Source organism: Canis aureus, chromosome 8 (assembly GCF_053574225.1).
Source record: "Canis aureus isolate CA01 chromosome 8, VMU_Caureus_v.1.0, whole genome shotgun sequence".
In the NCBI taxonomy this organism is placed as follows: domain Eukaryota; kingdom Metazoa; phylum Chordata; class Mammalia; order Carnivora; family Canidae; genus Canis; species Canis aureus.
In genome coordinates, this window is record NC_135618.1 from 52,046,011 (window position 1) to 52,067,751 (window position 21,741).

At 43.3% G+C, this 21,741-nt stretch overlaps 1 protein-coding gene across 4 annotated transcripts in view; it reads left to right on the forward strand.

Moving 5' to 3' along the window:
• Positions 1–21,741, forward strand: part of TMC5 (transmembrane channel like 5) — a 65,749-nt gene that overhangs the window by 40,720 nt on the left and 3,288 nt on the right. For 3 of the 4 annotated variants that reach the window (XM_077906781.1, XM_077906783.1, XM_077906784.1), the window contains 10 exons: positions 584–728; positions 2,080–2,235; positions 5,048–5,199; positions 7,346–7,424; positions 8,621–8,718; positions 10,375–10,470; positions 13,687–13,762; positions 13,951–14,084; positions 15,789–15,962; positions 17,653–17,731. In XM_077906781.1, coding sequence (XP_077762907.1) covers positions 584–728; positions 2,080–2,235; positions 5,048–5,199; positions 7,346–7,424; positions 8,621–8,718; positions 10,375–10,470; positions 13,687–13,762; positions 13,951–14,084; positions 15,789–15,962; positions 17,653–17,731 — 1,189 coding nt within the window. The remainder of the gene's footprint in view (positions 1–583; positions 729–2,079; positions 2,236–5,047; positions 5,200–7,345; positions 7,425–8,620; positions 8,719–10,374; positions 10,471–13,686; positions 13,763–13,950; positions 14,085–15,788; positions 15,963–17,652; positions 17,732–21,741) is intronic. The other variant, XM_077906782.1, reaches the window with a different exon arrangement.

Sequence of the window (21,741 nt, forward strand, 5' to 3'; positions counted from 1 at the left end):
AAGGTCAAAGTCAGAGAGGACAGAAGATGCTCCTCTCCTGGCTTTGAAGATGAGAGGGGGCCATAAGCCAAGGAATGCAGGGAGCCTCTAGAAGCTGGAAAACGCAGGGGAACAGATCTTCCCCTAAAGTATCCAGAAGGAACACAGCTTTACCAACACCTTGGATTTAGAATCATTTTCTGACTTCTGACTTCCAGTAAGAGGATAAATGTGTGTTGTTTTAAGCCACTAAGTTTGGGGCAATTTGGTGCAGCAGCAAGTGGAAACTCATACAATTCTCATAGAAGCTCTGTGAGTGGGTACTATTATCCCCATTATGTAGATGTGGAAACTGAGGCTCATAGCAATTAAAACAACCACCATCGCCTGGGTGGTGATCCGTGATTATAAGCCAAGCCTGTCAGGTCTTGAAGCCAGTGCTCCTAATCATTATGTTGGTGATTGCATTGTTCCAGTAGAACCCAATGTTAGCTCTTCATACTACCTTTCACTGTTAATGATACGACTTTCTTTTGTTTAATTTCTGCACTCCCCGATGCCTATTCCAATAACCCTTGAGTATTTTGGTTTCTGCCTTCCACAGCATGGCCAGGTATTTCCGAAACAACTTCATTAACCCCCACATTTACTCCAGAGGGATCGCTAAACTTATTTTCTGCTGGGACTTCACTGTAACTAATGAAACAGCTGTCAAGCTGAGACAGAAGAATCTTAGCACTGAAATAAGGGTAAGGCAAGCTTGCTTTATATAGCAGCTTCCCACAGCCAAGTTCCTTCTGTATGTCTGTAACTTTTCTTTTCTTTTCTTTTCTTTTCTTTTTTTTTAAGGTTTTAGTTATTTATTCATGAGAGACACAAGCAGAGGGAGAAGCAGGCTCCCCGCAAGGAGCCCAATGTGGGACTCAATCCTGGACCCTGGAATCACGCCCTGAGCTGAAGGCAGATGCTCAACTGCTGAGCCACCCAGGCACCCCTGTAACTTTTCTTTAAGTAATAATGATTTTTTTTTAATGGCTCATGAGCTTGCCCCCCTCCCACCAAAATAAAGAAAAAAGAAAAGAAAAAGAACCAGACAAAACCAAAAACACCTAAAAATATTCATAACGTCTAGTGCTGGTGACAGTTTAGGGAAATGAACATTTTCACACAATACGGTGGCTCTGTAATTGGTACCAGCTTACTGGAGGGCAGTTTAGTGATTTATATCAAAATGTTAAATGTAAATGCTTCTTGACCTCCCAGTTTAAAGTTTAACATTTTTTCTAGTGGTTTTCAACTCAGGACAATTTTGCCCCTTGGGGATATATGGAAATATCTGAAGACTTTTTTTGATTGTCTCAGTTAGGGGGCGGGTGCTACTAGTGTGTAGTGGGTGGAGGCTGGGGATGTTGCTCAACATCCTGCAATGCATAGGAATGTTGTCACAACACAGAATTACCAGCTGAAAATGTTCATAATGCCCAGGTCTATAGAAAAAAAAAAAACTTATTAAAAAGAAAGAGGTAAAAAAAACCAAACAAACCCGTAAATAGAAAGACCAAACCCAGACTCAAACCCATGACTCAGGTCATGATCTCAGGGTCTTGGGATTGAGCTCCGCATGCATTTGGCTCTCCAATGAGCAGGGAGTCTGCTTCTCCCTCTCACTCTCCCTCTGTTCTCTCTCTCTCTCAAATAAATAAATAAAATCTTTAGAAAAAAAAAAGAAGCAAAATTTATAAGGGGCTTTGACAAGAGGTTTGAAGATGTTAACTTCCTTTGTGTAGATACCCAGCCTTATTCTTCAAAAAAGAGTTTCTTGACCTCAAAGTGCTTTCCTGAAGAGCACAGTCCCAACCTATTGGTCCCATCTATTCAAACACCCATCTGGAAAATGTGTTTGTTGCAGTGATGGGGGTTCTTGATCCACTGGAGATTTTCCCATGAGTCTCTCATAATCCACATATGACATGAACTTTCCCCTTTCTTCTGTGGGTATGGGATGGGTTTGTGGCTTGAAGGGGCAAACATTCACTCTAAGAGTCTTTGCTCACAATGGAGAGGGTACTGTGCACCAACTTGTCTTTCTTGTGTTTGTAGGAAAACTTGTCAGAAATCCTTCAGGAGAATGTCAAGTTAACACTCAATCAGCAGCTGATCCGCTTGTCTGCCCACCTGGCAGCCTGGTTTGTGTCTACTGGAGTGGCTGTTGCCTGCTGTGTAGCTGTTTATTACCTGGCTGAGAACAACTCAGAGGTAACCACAGGGGCAGGAGCCCCAGGGTCCATAGCACAGAACCAGGAGAAGGGATGAGATCCTGGAGGGGAGAGCAGTGTAGAGCTGCTACTCAAACCAGACTCTGGCCAGCAGCACTGGCATCAGCTGGAAGCTTATGAACAAAATGCAGAATCTTGGGGCCCTCCATTGGCCCATGGAGTCCAAATCCATCTTAACAATGTCCCTTGGTGATGTGTGTGCACACCTCAGAGCAAGAAGCTTGGGACTAGTGGAGAGGTGGGCACTTGGACCACAGACCTGGGATTAAGTTTTGGTTTCTTCTTTCATTATTACATCCCTAATGCCTCCTACTGCCCCGGCACCAAGTAGATACTCAGTAAGTCTTGTGATATGATGGACTTTGGTGAATGATTTAACCTTTCTGAGCCCTGAGCCCCATATTCTTCCTTGCAAAACAGGAATGATCCTGACTTTGTAGGTGTGTGGTCAGGCCTTGAGAAAAGTTATGTGAAGAATCTACTTGGTGTCCAGTACTATGGGTAATGAAGGAATGTTAGCTCTTTTCTCTTTTTTTCCTAATGATATGGACTCTGAGACTAATTAGCTGGGTGGTCTGGGCAAAGTATTTTTTTTTTTATTTCAGCTTTCAAATCCCTTGGAAAATGGGGCTAATTGTAGCCAGTTTGTTGATCTCTAGAATTATGGTACAAGCTGGTCTGATTATGTCACCTTCTTTAATGGCTTCCTATTACCCTCCATATAAAATCTATCTTCCATGGCATGACTGACAGATCTTCTATGATCTGATCCCTGTCCATATCTCTAGACTCAACACCCCACAACTACCCATATCCTACACACCAGCAACACTAAATGCTACATCCATAGTTCCCTGAACACACCATGCCTTTCCTCATCTTTAGGTGGGAAACATGCAGTTCATTCTCCACCCCCACCTCCCCTAATTCCCTTATCTGGAAAACTCCTCCTCTTCTAGATTTCAACACGGTGTCATTTCCTCACCACCACCACCCTCACTAGACTGAGTTGGGTGTTCCTAACTCTGCCAGCTTTCTCCATGCCCTTGTCATGTGTGGTATTGAAAATTCCTGTTTATACAACTGTCTTCAAAAGATGGTAGCCGGGCTCCAGGCCTAATAGCTCGTACGTAGTAGGTGCTCAACCAAAACAGTGAATAAGTAAAGGAGAAGCTGGCAAGAAAATGGATGTAGGATTATATAAGCCTAAGGGTCTTCCATTAACCAGATGAAGGTGTGCCCTGAAAGAGGGGAAATGAAGTCTCAATGCTGAAGGGCTTGGCAATGCTACCTAGGATGGATACTGTGACCAGAGAGCTATAGGCATAAAGAAGACTTCTGAGTTTCTTCTTTACCTGGAACCTTTTCTCTACACCCACCTGAAGGGAAGGAGGGCAGTGAAGGAGGTGAGGAGGCAGAGGTTGAATCATTCCTATTGTTTGAACACCTGCTCTATGCCAGGCAGGAACAACCCTTTGTACAACTCCAGGGGTCATACTCATTGGCAACTACAGTTTCCTATGAATGATGCCCTACCTGTGTTATTTAGGGGCCACACCTTGCCTTATTTGGTCTCATTTAATTTTTAAAAAAATATTTATGTTAGAGATAAAGAGAGGGAGAAAGAGAGAAAGGGAGAGAGGAGGGAAGGGCAGAGGGAGAGGGAGAGAGAATCTTAAGCAGACTCCCCACTGAGCATGGAGCCCGATGCAGACACAGGGTTCTATGCCAGGACCCTGAGGTTATGTCCTGAGCTGAAATCAAGAGTTGGATGCTTAACCAACTGAGCCAGTTAGGCGCCTCTGGTCTCATTTAATTCTTGAGATGGCTCTATGGGTTATGGCCATAATCCCCTTATTATATGGACAGGGAAAAGAGGCTTTAAGAAGCTAAGCTTCTGGCTCCAGACCTTGCAGCTTATAAGCATGGTGAGGGGACAGCATTTGAATCCACCTTACCCTGGCCACAAAAATACTGCCCAGAGTGCAAGCGGGACTTTCAAAACCATCCAGAGGTAAAGAGAGGCAGAGTCAGGCCTTGGGAGCGGGGAGGCAAGGAAGGGATAGGGATAGTGGAAGACCGAGGAAAAATCCACTGGAATCCTTTACTCCAAGGATGCCTGGCAGAGGGGCACCTTAGACCTCAGTCTGAACTGAAGAGGACAAAGGTCCGGCATGGGCTGGCAGGGGCTCTGCTTTCCCCTAATTCAGCACCCAAGGACAGTGAAGCCTGCTGAAGATGAACAGGGCCACACAGAAGAGGGGAGGAAACATTCTCCTGTGATCGATCGTGATAGATGGAGCATTCTATCATACTTGCTTCGGGGGCACATATACTAGGATGAGCTTTTCTCAGCTTAGATGAGTGTGTTTTCAGGTTTATCCTTGTGCTGTAGCTTCAGCAGATGGAAGTTTTTGCTCCAACAGCCAGGGGCACATCCTCATCGCCCCGGACCTCTTGTCGAGGGTGGTAATGTCACAGAATGACTGTTTGAGTTCAGGCCCTTGAGGAACATAGACCCAGTACAAATCTGCCACTTCTTGGTTGGTGACCTTGGGCAAGATTTTTCCCCTCTCTGAGCCTCAGTTTGCCAATCAGATAAGTCTATTCATACCCACCTGCTGGGCTGTAGTGAGGATAGTGTGCCATCTTGTGGGTGATGCTTGGCTTGGGATAAGTACGCCAGAGGAGCTACCCCTGAGGTTTCCCCATCATGGGCAGTCTTCTGTGGGAGGCAGGAAGGAGTTCAGTGCACACTTGGCATCTCAGCTCTTTGCCTCCATCCCCTGCAGTTCCTGAAGAACCACAAGGACCCTGGGGCTGTGCTGTTATTGCCTTTCATTGTGTCCTGCATCAACCTGGCTGTGCCACGCCTCTATTCCCTGTTCAGGCTGGTGGAGCGGTATGAGATGCCCCGGCACGAAGTCTATACCCTCCTGATCCGGTAGGTGTGCCCCATCCAATGACAGCCTCTCTTTCCATGGAGGGAAGTAAGGTGGGAGCTAGAACAGGTCATGCTCAAGTACCAACATTCTGTTTTCTAGAAAGAATTCCAAGAAGAAAGTGTGTTTGGTGTGTGTTAATAGCCATAGAATCCAAAAAGCACTCAGAAAATACCGTTAAATCCACCTGCCCTTTGCTCAAAGTTATGGCTTAGCTTTCCCGATTGCCATCATCCTGAGGATTAACATAGTTCTCCATTATGAGATGTACAGTTGTGCAGGTTGTATACTGCAGAAAAGTTCCTGGCTGAGGGGTTGTGTGGGGACTGAACTTTATTCACCGTTCCCATTAGTCAAGCTGTGAGCCCTGGTAGCCATGCCTCAGCTGGGAGAAACAGGTGCATTTTTGAAATTCCCCACCCATGGGGAGGTAGAGGGAGTGCTTTTGGCAATTCATTGGCTGGGAGGGTGTGCCTTTTCGTGCTAGAGGTGGCCCCAGGGTTTTGGTAAACAAAGCATAAAAGTACCCAAATTTTGTCCTTTTTTCTTGGCCTTTTCTCTGACCAGTTTCTGGTTATGGTGGTGTTTATAATAATAGGTCTGTACAATGCAAATTGAGTTTGCATAGATCAGTTCCGGAGCCTTTGCCTTCCATGGCCTCTGCGATCTGACTGCTGACCAGCTCTCCCATCTCATTTGGGGAATTTGGATGGAGTGATGGTAGACATGTGTGCTCAGTGGGCCATTTGGAACCAATCACTTTGCTATTGTGTTTTTTCTGATTATTAAAGAGGTTAGTTGCCTTTTCATACACCAGCCATTTGTACTGCTTCACAACATATTCAAATATCTTCTCTGCATGAAAAGAAAATGAGAAAGCTCAGGAATATACAATTCTTTTCAATCTAAGATGAGCTTTCCTCAAGCTTGCTTCAGGAGCACATATACTAAGATGAGCTTTTCTCAGCTTAGATGAGCGTGTTTTCAAGTTTAACCTGGAGCTCCCCTGCAATAAAGGTACATGTTCATCCAATAGATATTGAGGGTCTACTGCAAGCTAGGTACTGGGAAGAGATTGGGGATCTGGCATTGAAAAAGACATATCCATTTCCCTTCCTTCATGGAGCTGAGTCTAACACAATGGTTTTCAACTTTCAGCATGCACCGGAATTACCTGAAGGGATTGCTTGGGCCCATTCCCAAAGCTTCGGGTTCAGTAGATCTGGGGTGGGGCTTTAAAATTTGGCTTTCTAGCAAGTTTACAGAGGGCACTAATGCTAAATGGGTTGGAAGACACACCTCGAAAACCGCTGGTTTAGTGGCACACAGTTCTTGGTACACCAGGGCTGAAATCTCATTAAAACCAGCAGGTGTTGATTTAGGTGAAGTAACTGGGTTTAAGAGCTCAGGCTATGAGAGCAGATGGTTCTCAGTTTTTATCTCTGTCATGCCCCTGGAAAGCTGTGTGACCTTGGACAAATTGTTTCACCTCTGAGGGATATAAAACACTCTCTATCTGGTGATAGAGTTGTAAATATTAAGAGTTGTAGAATGTTTAGCATTAAGTTATAAAGATTAAGATGATTCAGTGAAGTTCTTAGCACAGTGTACTGTCCATGGTTAGCCCCCAGTGAATAGTATGTACATTTACTATTATTACAACGAGAAGTGAAGTCAGATAGTTTGGAGATGCACCAAAAGATGGTATAGAAGTTGATATAAATTGGGTTACGCTGCAGTAAAAAACATCCTCTCTCTCCTTAGTCTCAATGGCTTAGAACCCAAAGATTTATTTCTTGGTCAATATTATATGTCCTTTGTGGATGGCGGGGAGTATTGGTCATGTCATTCATGCAGGGATCCAGGCTGAGAGCAGCAACCATCTGGAATTTTGCTGATATCCATTCCAGAGGGAAGATAGTGAGTTCTGGAGAGTGTCACTGGCACTTAAATGCTCCAGGCTAGAAGGGACACAAAGTGACATACATCACTTCTGCTCACAACTCATTTGCCAGAACTAGCCCTATGGCTCCACTCAAACTACAGGGGAGCAGGAATTTTAGTCCTAACATGTGACCAAAAGGAAATATTCAGTACTAATGACTATCATGGAAGGTAATGATAGTTGTTTTCTCTTCTGTTATTTAGAAACATCTTTCTGAAAATATCAATCATTGGAATTCTTTGTTACTATTGGCTCAACATTGTGGCCCAGGCTGGTGAAGAGGTGAGATTTCTATGCTATTTTGCCTTGAGTTTGGTTTCTTATCCTTTGACCACCAGGGAGAAAGTGAATTTCTCTAGTTTCTCAGAGTTTTTACTCATAATCTTAAATATCATATTATTCTTCCATCCATCCATGTATTTATCTATTCATCCCTTCATCCATCCATCCCTCCCACTATCCCTCCATCCCTCCTTCCCTCCCTTGCTCCCTCCATCCATTCATCCTTGGGCTGTGCACCCCAAACCTCCCTCTACTTGTTCAGTCAAATTTAAAAGCTCCCAGTCATCAGCTCTTAGCACTGACTTCCGGCAGAGGTAATTGACCACCAGTTTCATGAACTAATTCAGCCTTCCAATTTGTGCTAGCCTGCTAAACCCCTAGGCCTCTTTCTTAGTCAAGCAGTTATTAATGGATTTTCATAAGGTTAATAAAAAGACTGAAGGGGACGCCTGGGTGGCTCAGCAGTTCAGCATCTGCCTTCGGCTCAGGGCATGATCCCGGGGTCCTGGGATCGAGTTCCACATCGGGCTCCCTGCATGGAGCCTGCTTCTCCCTCTGCCTGTGTCTCTGCCTCTCTTTCTGTGTCTCTCATGGATAAATGAATAAAATATTAAAAAGAAAAAAGACTGAAGGCATTATCATCAGTGATGGCTAGCTGAGAAATTGGATCCAGAAGCGTAGGACAGGGATGAAAAGTTTTAAGAGGAGAGATAGGAAGAGGCACCTGGGTGGCTCAGTTGGTTAAGTGTCTGCCTTCGGCTCAGATCATGATCCCGGGGGCCTGGGATAGAGCCCCACTTTGGACTCCCAGCTGCGTGGGGATTCTGCTTTTCCCTTTCCCTTTGTTCGTCCCCCTGCTCGTGCACGCTCTCTTTAATAAATAAATAAAATCTTAAAAAAAAAAAAAAAGAGGAGAGATAATGAGAAGAGAAAGTTTGAGGTACATGTGGGGGGCAAGACTTACTGGGGGTGGGGGGAGGAAGGGGCACAGAAAGGGAGTAAACACCCTTGAAAACAAACTCAACAAATTAATGGTGCATCTCTGCCCAGAGTAGGTCTGCTTTTCTGGGTACACAAGGACTCTGTCAAACTGAGCCACCAGCCATGTCCTAATGAGTGCAGGGTGCCAGGAACAGAGGGGAATTGAGCAGGAAGCAATAGCCCCTTCCATCTCCTGACTCTTATTTGCCTTTCAGTGTTGGGAAACCCTCATTGGCCAGGAAATCTACCGACTTCTTCTGATGGATTTTGTGTTCTCTTTAGCTGATTCCTTCCTGGGCGAGTTCCTGAGGAGGTAAATATTTGTCAGCCTTTAGTAATTAATACCTGATGTTGGAACCAGAGTCATAGTCTTGCCTGAGCAGGAAGTATGGGTATGTACTGACTATGTAAGTGTCCCTTATATACTTTGGCGTGCACTGTTACAAGTCTGCCTCTTGTTCTTTGGGACACTCCTTTCTTCTTGAATTAACCGAAAATTCACTTTTATCCGACAGTCTTATTGTCCAAGTTCATTTGGTTGAGCTGGCCCTTTCCAACCTTCTCTTGAAAAAAAAAAAAAAAAGTGGGGCATCTGGGTGGCTCAGTGGTTGAGCATCTGCCTTTGGCTCAGGTTGTGATCCCAGGGTCCTGGAACCATGTTCCACAGCAGGCTTCCTGCAGGGATCACGACTTGAGCCAAAGGCAGATGCTCAACCACTGAGCCACCCAGGCGCCCCGTGTTTGCTCTTATTAATCTTAACACTCTGCTGTGGCATCTTTCCCTGACATTACATTAGATTTATGTCATGATTCATTTAATTGAATTTGGTTAATGTGCTAATTATTATTTTAGACACCAGGTATACAGAATTGAGGCAATATTATTACTGGCCCATGTATAGACCTTTTTCATTGATTTATTCATTTATTTGTCAATAATATGTGGAGCATCTTATTCCTCATGGACACTTACATGTTTCTACAAGCTGCTCCTGTGATAATATGGCGTAACACAAAAATTCTTTCCTCAATGGGTAGGTTGCATGCCCAACCCCCTCATTCAGTCTGCCCAAACACACTTTTATTACAGCCTCTTGTCTAGGATCTGGACATAAAGATGAGGAGGTTGTTTTGTTCTGTTTTGGGCTTTTTGATGGCATTTTGTGTGTGTGTGTGTGTGTGTTTTGTTTTGTCTTGTTTACACTCTCTCTATATGAAGAAATCAAAGGGGTCAAGTTTCCTCAGAATAAATGGAGACCTTGGCTTCCTCTTGTGGGTTTAGAAAATGGGAAAGCACTATTAATCCAGTAACAATAACCAAAAATGGAAAAATGTTCAGCTTACTTGAGTTGGGAGGTGCTGAATTTATCTGATCCCTGAGAAAAAGGTTGAACAAGCAAACAAGTGATATAAATGAGATAAATAGGTAGGATAATTTTAATAATTATCTCCTTTAAATAATATCTATTATTAACTTATAACTAGTATCTATTTAAATAGCAGGTGGGATAAGTTAAATAATGTCCTCTAGAATTTTTATTTTTTATTTTTATTTATTTATTTTTTAGACAGGGGATGTTGCAGAGAGAAAGGGAGAGAGAATCTTAAACAGGCTTCATGCCCAGCCCCAGAGCCTGACGTGGGGCTGGATCTCATTACCCTGAGATAATGACCTGAACTGAAATCAAGAATCAGATGCTTAGCCTAAATTACTTAGGCGCCCATCTACAATTTTTTTAAACCACTTCAGCAGTACCTCTATTTGAATGCATTGTATTAATTCCATTTCCCCTTAATTCCATCAATTATTTCTTTGAAAATATGCTTATACTTGGAACTTTTCCAGACACTTACAAGGGAACTTATGACTTTATTCAAAACTGGTGAGGCTCTACTTTGTTGATTGCAGGAAATCTTTTGAAGGAGAGAGTTGATGATTTGGGTACTAACCTCAGTGATCTTTTCACAGACTCATTGGGATGCAGTTTATAACAAGCCTTGGCTTACAGGAGTTTGACATCGCCAGGAATGTCCTGGAATTGATCTATGCACAAACTCTGGTGTGGTAAGTTTTGAAAATCTTCACACTGACTCAGATATATTTTGTAAGTGGAGATATTGTGGCTACTGTTACCCTGATGCGCACTTTCTATTTTAATTTATTTTAAAGATATTTATTTATTTATTTATTTATTTATTTATTTATTTATTTGAGAGACAGAGAGTGGGGGGAGTGAGCATGAATAGGGGAGGAGCGAAAGGAGGGGGAGAAGCAGCCTTCCCTGCTGAGCATGGAGCCCTCAGGTTGCCTGGGTGGCTTGGTGGGTTAAATGTCCCCATGGGGCTCCATCCTGGGACTCCAGGATCATGACCTGAGCCGAAGGCAGACATTTAACCCACCAAGCCACCCAGGTGCCCTGAGCACTTTTTAAAAACTGTGGTAGGAAAATGCATAGTATAATATCATCTTAAACATTTCTAAATGTATTGTTAAGTGTTGAATATATTCACATAGCTGTGCGACAGATCTCCAGACTCTTTTTATCTTGCCAAGCTGAAACTCTGTAGCCATGACAAGAACTCTGCAGTTCCTCCTTCCCCAGCCCCTGGCAAGCAGCACTCTATTTTCTCTATCAGTTTGACAGTTTAGATACTTTATGTTAGTGGAATCATACAGAAATTATCTTTTTGTGACTGTCTCATTTCCCTTAGCATAATGTTCTTCAGGCTCTACATATTGTGGTGTACACCAGTACTTCCTTCCTTTATAAGACTAAATAGTCCATTGTATGGCTATGCCATATTTTGTTTATCCATTCATCCATGAAGGGACCTCTGGGTTACTTCTACCTCTTGGTTACCGTGAATAATGCTGCTCTGATTATGGGTATGCAAATATCTCTTTGAGACCTGACTGCTTTCAGTTTTTTTTTTTTAAGATTTTATTCATTTATTTATTCATGAGAGACAGAGGCAGAGACACAGGCAGAGGGAGAAGTGGAAATTGATCCCAGGTCTCCAGAATCTGGCCCTGGGCTGAAGGTGGCGCTAAACCGCTGAGCCACCTGGGCTGCCCCAGTTTTTTTGGATATATACCCGGAAGTGGAATTGTTGGATCATATGGTGCATATTGAGCACTCTCAATTTTTTAAATAAATGATGTGCATAAATCAGCTGATGTGATAATAATGGCATATCTTCATTTACTGGGTGCTTACTTTGGCCAGGTTTTTGAACCCTAGAGATCAAGCCTTCACACTATTGACCATTGGATGGTCAATCCCTGCTTGGGATTCTTTCTCTGCTCCTCTCCTGCTCACTCTCTCTCTCTCTTTAAAAAAAAAAAAAAAGTTGTTAACAGAATGACAGAAAGGAAGTGTAGATTATGGACAATGGTAGAAATGAGATGAGGTAAGTGTTTCCCAAAGTTGTGTTCTGCATACCAACCTACCCATTTTTTGGCATACCTACATATCACCAGTACTGGTTTTCACTTAATATTATTTTTTCTATGATTTGTCCTCTTTTTTTTCTTAAATACATTTTTAAAGGAATCTTTATATTTTACAGCCATAAATGGAAAGCAGTGTCATTTGAGAAAATCTGCAAGTCACTTGAAAAATAAAGTCAAACTGGGGGCACCTGGCTGGCTCAGTCAGTAGAGGGTCTGACTCTTAATTTCAGGGTTGTGAGTTCAAGCCCTATCTCTGGTGTAGAGATTACTTGAAGAAAAATCTCAATTTTTTAAAAAATAAAATAAAGCTAGGCCCATCATAGTCATTAAATTCTAGCTGGGTGCTGCTGTCTGCCAAGGCTCGCAGTTTAAACCTTATTCCCATGCTTTCTTTTCTTTTTCTTTTTTTTTTAAGATTTTATTTATTTATTAATGAGAGATGCACAGAGAGAGGCAGAGACACAGGCAGAGAGAGAAGCAGGCCCTATGCAGGGACCCCGATGCGGGACCTGATCCTAGACCTTGGGATTAGGCCCTGAGCCAAAGGCAGACGCTCTACCACTGAGCCACCCAGATGCCCACCCCAACCTTTCTTTTAGGATAAAAAAGGGAGGTTGGCAAATGTTAGGCCCACCAAAGTAAGATTTTCTTTTCTTGGTACTCAGGAGCATTAAGGAGAATTGAGGGGGAATGACCTTCTCATGTGTAACTCAATGCAGTTTTTACTGTCCCTGTAGGGTGTCAGACATTCTGGATGCCATGAAGGGAGGAATGGGACATGTCCCACATTTAGGACACCTCAGTTAGGGCTTGCTGAAGGGCATTTGGTGGTATGTGGGTGGTGCTTTCTGCAAAATATCTTTTCTAAAGCTGGGAAGAGAGCAGCTAAGGTTACTGGGTATGGTAGGGATTTTCTTGGTTTGCAGCATTTGTTTGTTAGGGCTACTATAACGAAGTACCACAGACTGGGTAGCTTAATAAACAACAGAAATGTATTTATTTTCTTCTTTTTTAAAAAAGATTTTATTGGGCAGCCCTGGTGGCTCAGTGGTTTAGCACCACCTCCAGCCGAGGTCCTGATCCTGGAGACCCGGGATCAAGTCCTGTGTCGGGCTCCCTGCATGGAGCCTGCTTCTCCTTCTGCCTGTGTCTTTGCCCGCCCCCCCTCGGTCTTTCAAATAAATAAATAAAAATATTTATTTATTTATTTATTTATTTATTTATTTATTTATTTATTTATTTGAGAGAGAGAGAGAGAGAGAGAGCACACAAGCAGAGAGGAGGGCCAGAGGGAGAGGGAGAATCAGACTCCCCGCTGAACAGGGAGCTGAACCCAGGGCTCTATCCCAGGACCCTGGGATCATGACCTGAGCTGAGGGCAGACGCTTTACTGACAGAGCTGCCCAGATGCTCCCAGAAGTTTATTTTCTCAAATTTTGGAGGCTTGAGGTCCAAGATCAAGGTGTTGTAGGGTTGGTTTCTTCTGAAACCTCTGCCCTTGGCCTGTAGATGGCACCTTTTCCCAGTGTCCTCACATGATTCCTCTGTAAGTATCTGTGTCCTGATTTCTTCTTTTAAAAGCACTAGTCAGATGGCATTTGGGCGCACCCTAGTGACCTCATTTTACCTTAATTATCTCTTTAAAGGCCCTATCTCCAAATATAGTCACATTTCAAGGTACTAGGAGTTAGGACTCCAGCATATGGATTTTGGAGAAACAGTTCAGCCCATAACACTGTCTTTCCCCTCACTCCACAGTCCATATCTGCCCCCACTCCCCACTCTGTGTGTCTCCCTGTGACCTCTGACACTCTTTCTCCCTCATAGGATTGGAACCTTCTTTTGCCCTCTGCTGCCCTTTATCCAAATGATTACTCTTTTCATCATGTTTTACGTCAAAAATGTGAGTCAGTCTGAAGTTGGAATCAATCAGCTTCTCTCAGTCCCCTGTGACCCCAGGGGTGATTGGAATTGCACTGGGGTGGCAGGGTAGGGGCTGGTGGTGCTGGGAAGGCTATCAAGAAACCAGTGCCTGGCTGGGGTCCATCTGGCCTGCTTCTCTGGTCACAGATGATGCTTCTCTCTCTTCAGATCAGCCTGATGATGAATTTCCAGCCTCCGAGCAAAGCCTGGCGAGCCTCACAGATGATGACATTCTTCATCTTCTTGCTGTTTTTCCCATCCTTCACTGGGGTCCTGTGCACCCTGGCCATCACCATCTGGAGGTAGGAGAGATAGTGGCCTTGTGGTGAGGTGTTAGAGATGGGGTAGGTGAGTGTTTTAAAATGTAGGCTTTATTATCAAGGGTGAGGCCAGCAGATCAGAAGATAAAAATGCTGCTGAAAAGATGATCTGTTATTCTCAGATCCCAGTAGAGGTGGTGGTGGGGGATGGGAATACCACACCACAGAGGGCCACGTGAGGAAACCCCAGGGTTGGTCAGGATGCAGAGGGAGTGAGGAGAAAACGTGAGCAAGAGCCTTTGTTGTGGTTTCTATAGGAAGGAAAGGGTGAGGAAGAGTAGGCAGGTTTAGGATTGGCAAGTTGGAACAATTTCAGTGGGTTTTGAGATATAGGGGCTGTCTGGAGTTGTTTGGTACCTGGCCCCGGGTGAACAGGGCAGGGGATAGTGACCCTGAGTGTGAGAACCTGATAGAGTAGGCGGAAGGTGGGATATAGGCTCTTGGATCAGTTGGTTTGCATATGAAAGATGTAGGGTAGCCCCAGGAGAGGCTATCTCTCCAGGGTCAGTACCCCCCCACCCCCATGTCAAGAGAAGTGAGAAGATATGCTTAATACATTGTTGCACCCAAGTTCCCTTGGTAAGTTCCCTTGGTAATCAGCAGACACAACAACCAAAGAAGGGAATAGATCTTAGCTTGGTTACCACCCATCAGGTGGCTTGGTGCAGCTTCCTCACTTCCTCAAAGTACTGTTCCCAGAATGGGGACAGAACTTCAGCCTTCAGCTAAATAAACATTTAATGCCTTGCTTGAGCTGGTTCCTTCCTAGCTCTCCAGCTTCACCCCACTCCGGCTCCTCTGTTTGAAATGTTCTTCCCACTTTGCTCGATGGCCTTCTGTATACCCTCTGGTTCTCGGCTCAGAGGTCATCTTCAAGATGTGATCCTCATGACCATCCTTATCTATGTCACTTCCACCTTCTCTCAGGGCAGTTTCTTTTCTTTATTCCATCATTCATGGTCAGAAATGCCTTCATTTGAATCTTTATTTAATCGTGACTCATTAGTTGTCCATCTTTCTTGGTAAAATGTAAGCCTGAGAGGGTGGAATCCAGGTCTGCTCTTTCCTATGGAATCTCCAGGGCTTGGTGTCTAGCACAGCACCTGGTACAGGTGCAATAAACTTTTATTGAATGAATGAATGAATGAATGAATGAGTTGATTTTTAGGACATAAGCAGAAATAGAACTATCAGGAACTCAGGTGGCTTCAGGCCAGGCTCCTCTGTTTTATGATGTCTTTGCGTCTCTCTTTTTTCCCTCTTCCTAACCAGTTCCTAGTTTCCCTCTAGTTTCTGCTATTTCCTACTGCTACACATGGCCACCATTGCCACAGCATCAGCTTCCACAGATCACAGGGTCTCTTCTTTGTATTTCCTAGTTTGACTTCCCCGGAAAAATAATCTGACCACCCAGTTCATTTCTGCAAGCTGGGATGCCACAGAGTTCATTGCCTGCTCTTTGGATTGGTGACCAGTAGATCCAATGTGAACCCTGTGTGGGAGCTGATCCTCGGAGTGCAGGTCATGAGCACAAAACATAGCAGTTGAGGCTAGGAGGGAGAGGGTATCAGCAGGCAAGAATTTCTGGCTCCAGGTCCAGGGCTCAGAAAGGACCATTTGATTCTAGAAAAAAGCTATGCCCCGAGTCTCCTGCTAGAGATGTTTTTCTATCCCTTGTTTTATCAGATTGAAACCTTCAGTGGACTGTGGTCCCTTTCGAGGTCTACCCTTCTTCATTCACTCCATCTACGGCTGGATTGACTCCCTGAGTAAAAGGCCCAGCTACTTATGGGTTGTTTGGATCTACCAGAACCTCATTGGAAGTGTGCATTTCTTTTTCATCCTCACCCTCATTGTGCTGTAAGTGGAGCACGTTTGGGAACCTGGGGGGAAATGTGCCATTAACTTCACCTGGGAATAGACTCAGGGACGTTTGCCAGGAAAGCAGAGGGCCACAAATCAGTATTCTGGATGGTCTTCACTTTGCCCTTGAATTTTTAAAAACCGTTCCTTGCTATCATCTTGCCCTAGGTCTTTCGTTTTGGTTTTTTTGTGCGCTTTTTTTTTTTTTGCCTGTTTTATGAAAAAGTAATACCTGTTATGTCCCCTCTTAAGAAATAACATAAAAACAAAATGAAATTTTGGATTTGAGAATGCTTAGGAAAATCACATGTGTGATTCTTCCTGAGATTGTGGTTACGTTCAAATGGATTGGGCATTGTTGGTACGTAGGATAGCATTCTTCCATTTTCAAATAAAAATGATCAATATCTGACTTCTTGTGGAAAAAAAAAAAAAGAACTGCCAAGATTGGATTCATCTTCCTACATGAATAGTTGATTGGCTAATAGCTATCCCTCTTTAGAAGCCTAGTCCTGGAGCACCTGGGTGGCTCAGTGGGTTAAGCAGCTGCCTTTGGGATATAGGGGCTCCCCACTCAGCAGGGAATCTGCTTCTTCCTCTCCCTCTGTCCTCCCCACTCATGTGTGCTCGCTCACTCTCTCTCAAATAAATAAATAAAATCTTAAAAAAAGAAAGAAAGAAGCCTAGGCCTGATGGCATTAGAGATAGCAACTCTTCCCAGAGAGAGATACAAATCAAAAGCACAGATTAGTGGAACCAGTAGATGTTGCTTACAGAGCAACCTCTTAGTTTTACAGGTGGAAGTGATAAGACAGCAATGGGCTGACTTGCAGAGATAAGTTCCAGGCTGCACGGTCTGTGAGTGACAGCTGCTACAACCTGGATGTCCTTGCTCCTGGGCATGCCTTCCCTCCCCAGACTAGGTTGTTATCTGCCTCTTTAAAATGCTCAGGTTTCCTAGCAGCTTGTTGCATCAAATTACCAATTCACTGGGGAGCTTGCTAGAGATCCAGAATCTTAGACCCTACCCCAGACCTACGGAATCCCAGAACCTGCATTTTGAAAAACTCCCAGGAAATTTGTGTCATGTTGAAGTTTGAATAGCACTATCCAGATTCACAAACTCTGGCTACACATTAAAATCATGTGTAATTTCTAAAAATACTGTTTGGCCCCTATGCCCCAGGAAACTCAGTCAATGGATCAGAGAAGGGGCCGTGAAATGAGTCTTTTTTCCATCTTTCACCTGATTCTCTGTACAGCCAGGTTGGGGACTGTTGCTCTTTATTTATTTTTTAATCTTTATTTACTCACTTGAGAGAGAGAGAGAGAGAGAGAGAGAGAGAGAGAACTCGAGCATGAGTGGGGGTGGGAGGATAGAGGAGGGTTGGAGGGGGAGGGAGAAGCAGACTCCCCGGTGAGTAGAGAGCCTGACATGGGGCTCAGTCCCAGGACCCTGAGATCATGACCTGAGCCAAAGGCAGACAGTTAACACTGAGCCACCCAGAACCTAGAACCGTTGCTGTGATGTATTTAACCTGTAACTCACTCAGACCAACTTTTCAAGGACACTGTAGGGCCAAAGTCCACTTGTAAGCAAATATTAGTTTCTTTGAGCCCTTTTGGAATTTGGGGACTGCAGAACATTGGCAAAAGTATCTGTCATCTTTTTTTTCTTCTCTTCTAGAATCATCACCTACCTCTACTGGCAGATCACAGAAGGAAGGAAGATTATGATCAGACTGCTCCATGAACAGATTATTAATGTGAGGAGTCCCTCTGTTATCCTCCTTCCACCTTTTTTTTTTTTAAACGTTATATAATGAGAACTTTCAGACATACTCCAAAATAGAATAGTTGAATGAATCCACGCCTGCCCACAACCCAGCACCAACTACCATCAGCATGTGTATACTCTTATTTAATCTACACTAAACCTTCACTGCAAATCTCTGAATTATTTTAAAGCAAATCCTAAATTTACATAATTCTATCTGTAAAAACTTCTATGTGCCTGAGAAATATAGACTTTTTTTTTTTAAGATTTTATTTATTCTTGAGAGACACAGAAGCAGAGACACAGGCAGAGGGAGAAGCAGGCTCCCTACAGGGAGCCCAATGCGGGACTCCATCCTGGACCCGAGATCATGCCCTGAGCTGAAGGCAGACGCTTAACCACTGAGCTACCTGGGGGTCCTGAGAAACAGACTTTTAAAAAACATAACCACAATATCACCATCATCATGCCTAAAAGAAAGTGTAATAATTCTAAAGAATTCTATCAATTCTCATATGCAATCAAAGGTCAAAAATCCCCGATTGTCCCATGAAGTGTCTTTTTACACTAGGGGTGTTCAAATCAGGGTCTGAGTAAGTGCCACCTGCTGCATTTGGTTGATACGTCTCTTGTTTCTTTTAATCTGCATTTGTTTTCCCCTTCTCTCTTCTCTTGCCATTATTGTTGAAGAAACTAGGTCATTTGTCTTGTGTTAGTTCTTACATTCTGTGTATATCTAATTTGCAACCTTGTGGTGGTGTTTACCCTGTTTCTTTTTTCTTTTTATTTCCTGTACCCTGGTAGTGATATTTAAAAGTCCGATTAAATCCAGATTCAGCATTTGATTTTATGTTTTATTTTTTTAAGATTTTATTTATTCATGAGAGACACACAGAGAGAGGCAGAGATATAGGCAGAGGGAGAAACAAGCTCCCTGAGGAGAGCCTGATGTGGGACTCCATCCCGGGACCCCAAGATCACGACCTGAACCAAAGACAGACGCTCAACACTGAGCCACCCAGGTGCCCCCAGATTCAGCATTTTAGCCAGAATTCTTCATAGATGATGCTATGTACTTCTTACAGCAATACCCTGAGACATAAAGTGTCCTGTTGTCTATTTTTGTGTGGTATTAAAAGTAATCAGTGAGTCCATGCTTTGTTAGCCCGACCCATCCATCCTAAGATTCCCCATCTGCCTTTCACCTGATGGATTTTACAGCCTTTGATGAGTATTGCCTAGAAGACCACTGATTTCATTAGAGATGACAAAAACATGGTACTCTACTCCTAGAAATTCTTCTGCATTGATTAGCCTAAGACTCTTCTATGAAAAAAGAATTTTTGCTCAACTATTTGATTACCTTGTAATATAATTTATAAAGGAAAGGCAAAGTATATGCATGATTTTTCCCCCTTTATTTAGCATTTTTTGAAAGGATGCGTTGGTATCCCAGTCTGTATTAGTTTCCTAGGGCCTGCCATAGCAAATGATCACGAAGTTGGTGGCTTAAAATAACAGAAATTTATTCTCTGTCAGTTCTGGAGGCCAGAAGTCCAAAATCAAGGTTTCAGCAGGGTACCTTCCAAAGCTCTGAGAGAGTATCTGTTCCATGCCTTTCCTAGCTTCCTGTAGGGGCCACAGGCTAACTTAACTGTTTCCTGATTCGTAGCTTCGTATCTCCTGTCACTGCCTTCACCTTCACAAATTCTTTTTCGTTGTTTCTCCTTCTCTTCTAAGGACTTGTCATTGAATTTAGGGCTCATCCTCATCCAGAAAGATCTCATTCCAGAATCTCTAATTATGTCTGCAAAGATCTCATTTCCAAACAAGGTTATATTCACAGGTACTTAGGTAGGATAACATGGAAAAATCTTTTTAAAAGGGAGATACTATTCAACCTGTCATATCTAGCAACCTCCAAATGTGGCCAGTGAGGATTTTAAAATTATCATTATGAATTCATAGATTTGAGTATACTTTGACATCTTTCAATTATAATAATTTGTGGGGTGCCTGGGTGGCTCAGTTGGCTAGGCATCTTGCCTTCAGCTTGGGTCATGGTCCCAGGGTCCTGGGATCGAGCGCTGAATTGGGTTCCCTGATCGGCTGGGACTTTGCTTCTCCCTCTCACTCTGCCACTCTCCCTACTCATGCTCATTCTCTCTCAAATAAATAAAATCTTTTAAAAAATTATAATAATTTGTTAATGCTTAAATAGTCTCATCCTTTGCTAATGGAAATCCTTTTGGATTAGCTCCTGGGCTCTTTTGACATGACCCCAGAAGTCTTTGATAGCTCACCTGCTCTCTGGAAGGACAAGATGTTCAAGGCTCTTCTTGTTCATTACCTTGCCCCAGAACATGAATCGGACATTTATTCAAGGAATCCTGGTGAAATGGCATTTAGAGACCACAGTCTGGGAATAGTGATGCTTATTGCCACTGGGCTGGTTCCCTTTTCTTCTAAATACCAATATAATTATGACATGAACACTTACATCTAAGAATATGGGAAAGAAGCAGGATTCCCCAGGGTTCTATCTGCTTGAATCTTTGGGGTTTCAGATCATTTGGGTTGGTCCTTTATATGGTATAAAGGAAGGGCATGGATTAATTATGTTCTTTTTTCTGCCTGTCCCTACAAGGACCACTTGTAGTTTTCTGATGCAGCACTTTGAATGTTTTGGGCAAGTCTTATGCAAATCTTAACAGGGGACACCTGGGTGGCTCAGCCGTTGAGTGTCTGCCTTTGGCTCAGGGCCTGATCCTGGAATCCCAGGATGGAGTCCCACATCAGGCTCCCTGCATGGAGCCTGCTTCTCCCTCTGCCTATTTCTCTGCCTCTCTCATGAATAAATAAATAAAATCTTAAAAAAAAAAAAAAAAAAGAAAATCTTAACAGGGGAAGTATTTGATTTTAAAACCTTATGTTTTAAGGGAAGTACCAAGTAAAGTGAGGAGGAATTTAGATGGCATCATTTCAGAGAGGCACCAGAAGGATCACCACAGGCGTACATGGTTGGGAGTCTTACCCAGAGGTTGCACCACAGAGGCAGGTTCATTGTTTCTAAAAGAACACAGACTAATTTTTATTACTCTCTCTGGGGTCATATACATCTTTAATCCCTATTTTAAAATTAGGGAAACTAAGGCTTACAGACTGAAGTGACTTGCCTAAAGTCACAGAGCTAGTAAATGGTGGGATTTGAACTGGGCAATTTCAAAGTTTGTACTCTTAGCTACAATGCAGCTTTGCCTCCCTGAGTCAAGATCTTTTGGATAAATCCTAAGAGTTTGCATTTTTGCAAGCTCTCTAAATAATTCTCACTGGCACTAGAGTATGGAAACAGCTGCTAGAGACCAGTAATTTTCAAACAATTTGGCTATATCCAAGACAGCTAGCGAATTTGTTTAAAATGCCACTTCCCGAGGACAGCTCTTCCTTGCAGGATTCCAGTGAAGAAATGTAGAAGGAATGAGGGAAATAGAAAATTATTATGAAGCAAATATGATAGCTTCATTATATAATTATTGGATGCTTAAATTTGTGGGTGACAGTCTAAGGAGAAACATGGGCATGGGAAAAGGAATTGATCTAGACTGGCCAGACCATCAATGGCGCTTGCTAGCCTACTTCAACACTAGTAGAATATACCACCCTCTCATCTGCAGCAGATTCACCAGTAAGTGATTCTCACTCCTGGTAGGATGTACCCTCTTCCTTTGTTCCCCTCCCCAATTTGAGAAATTTTCATCTAGGTCTACTCCATTGACACTGATAACTTTGACAAATATATTTGACGTCCCCAGATGCAGAGCTGTGAGCTTTGACATTCTCAGTGGGAGGACAGGGCAGCGATGTTGGTGCCCAGTGTTCTGAGACTGAGGGCATGCCAAGAAGGGAGCTACTATACACCAGTTGTCCTGGGCCTTCAGGCAGTGACATTTTAAGTTGCTTCTAGCAGCAGGATAGAGAGGCTGCTATTCAAGCCTGCTT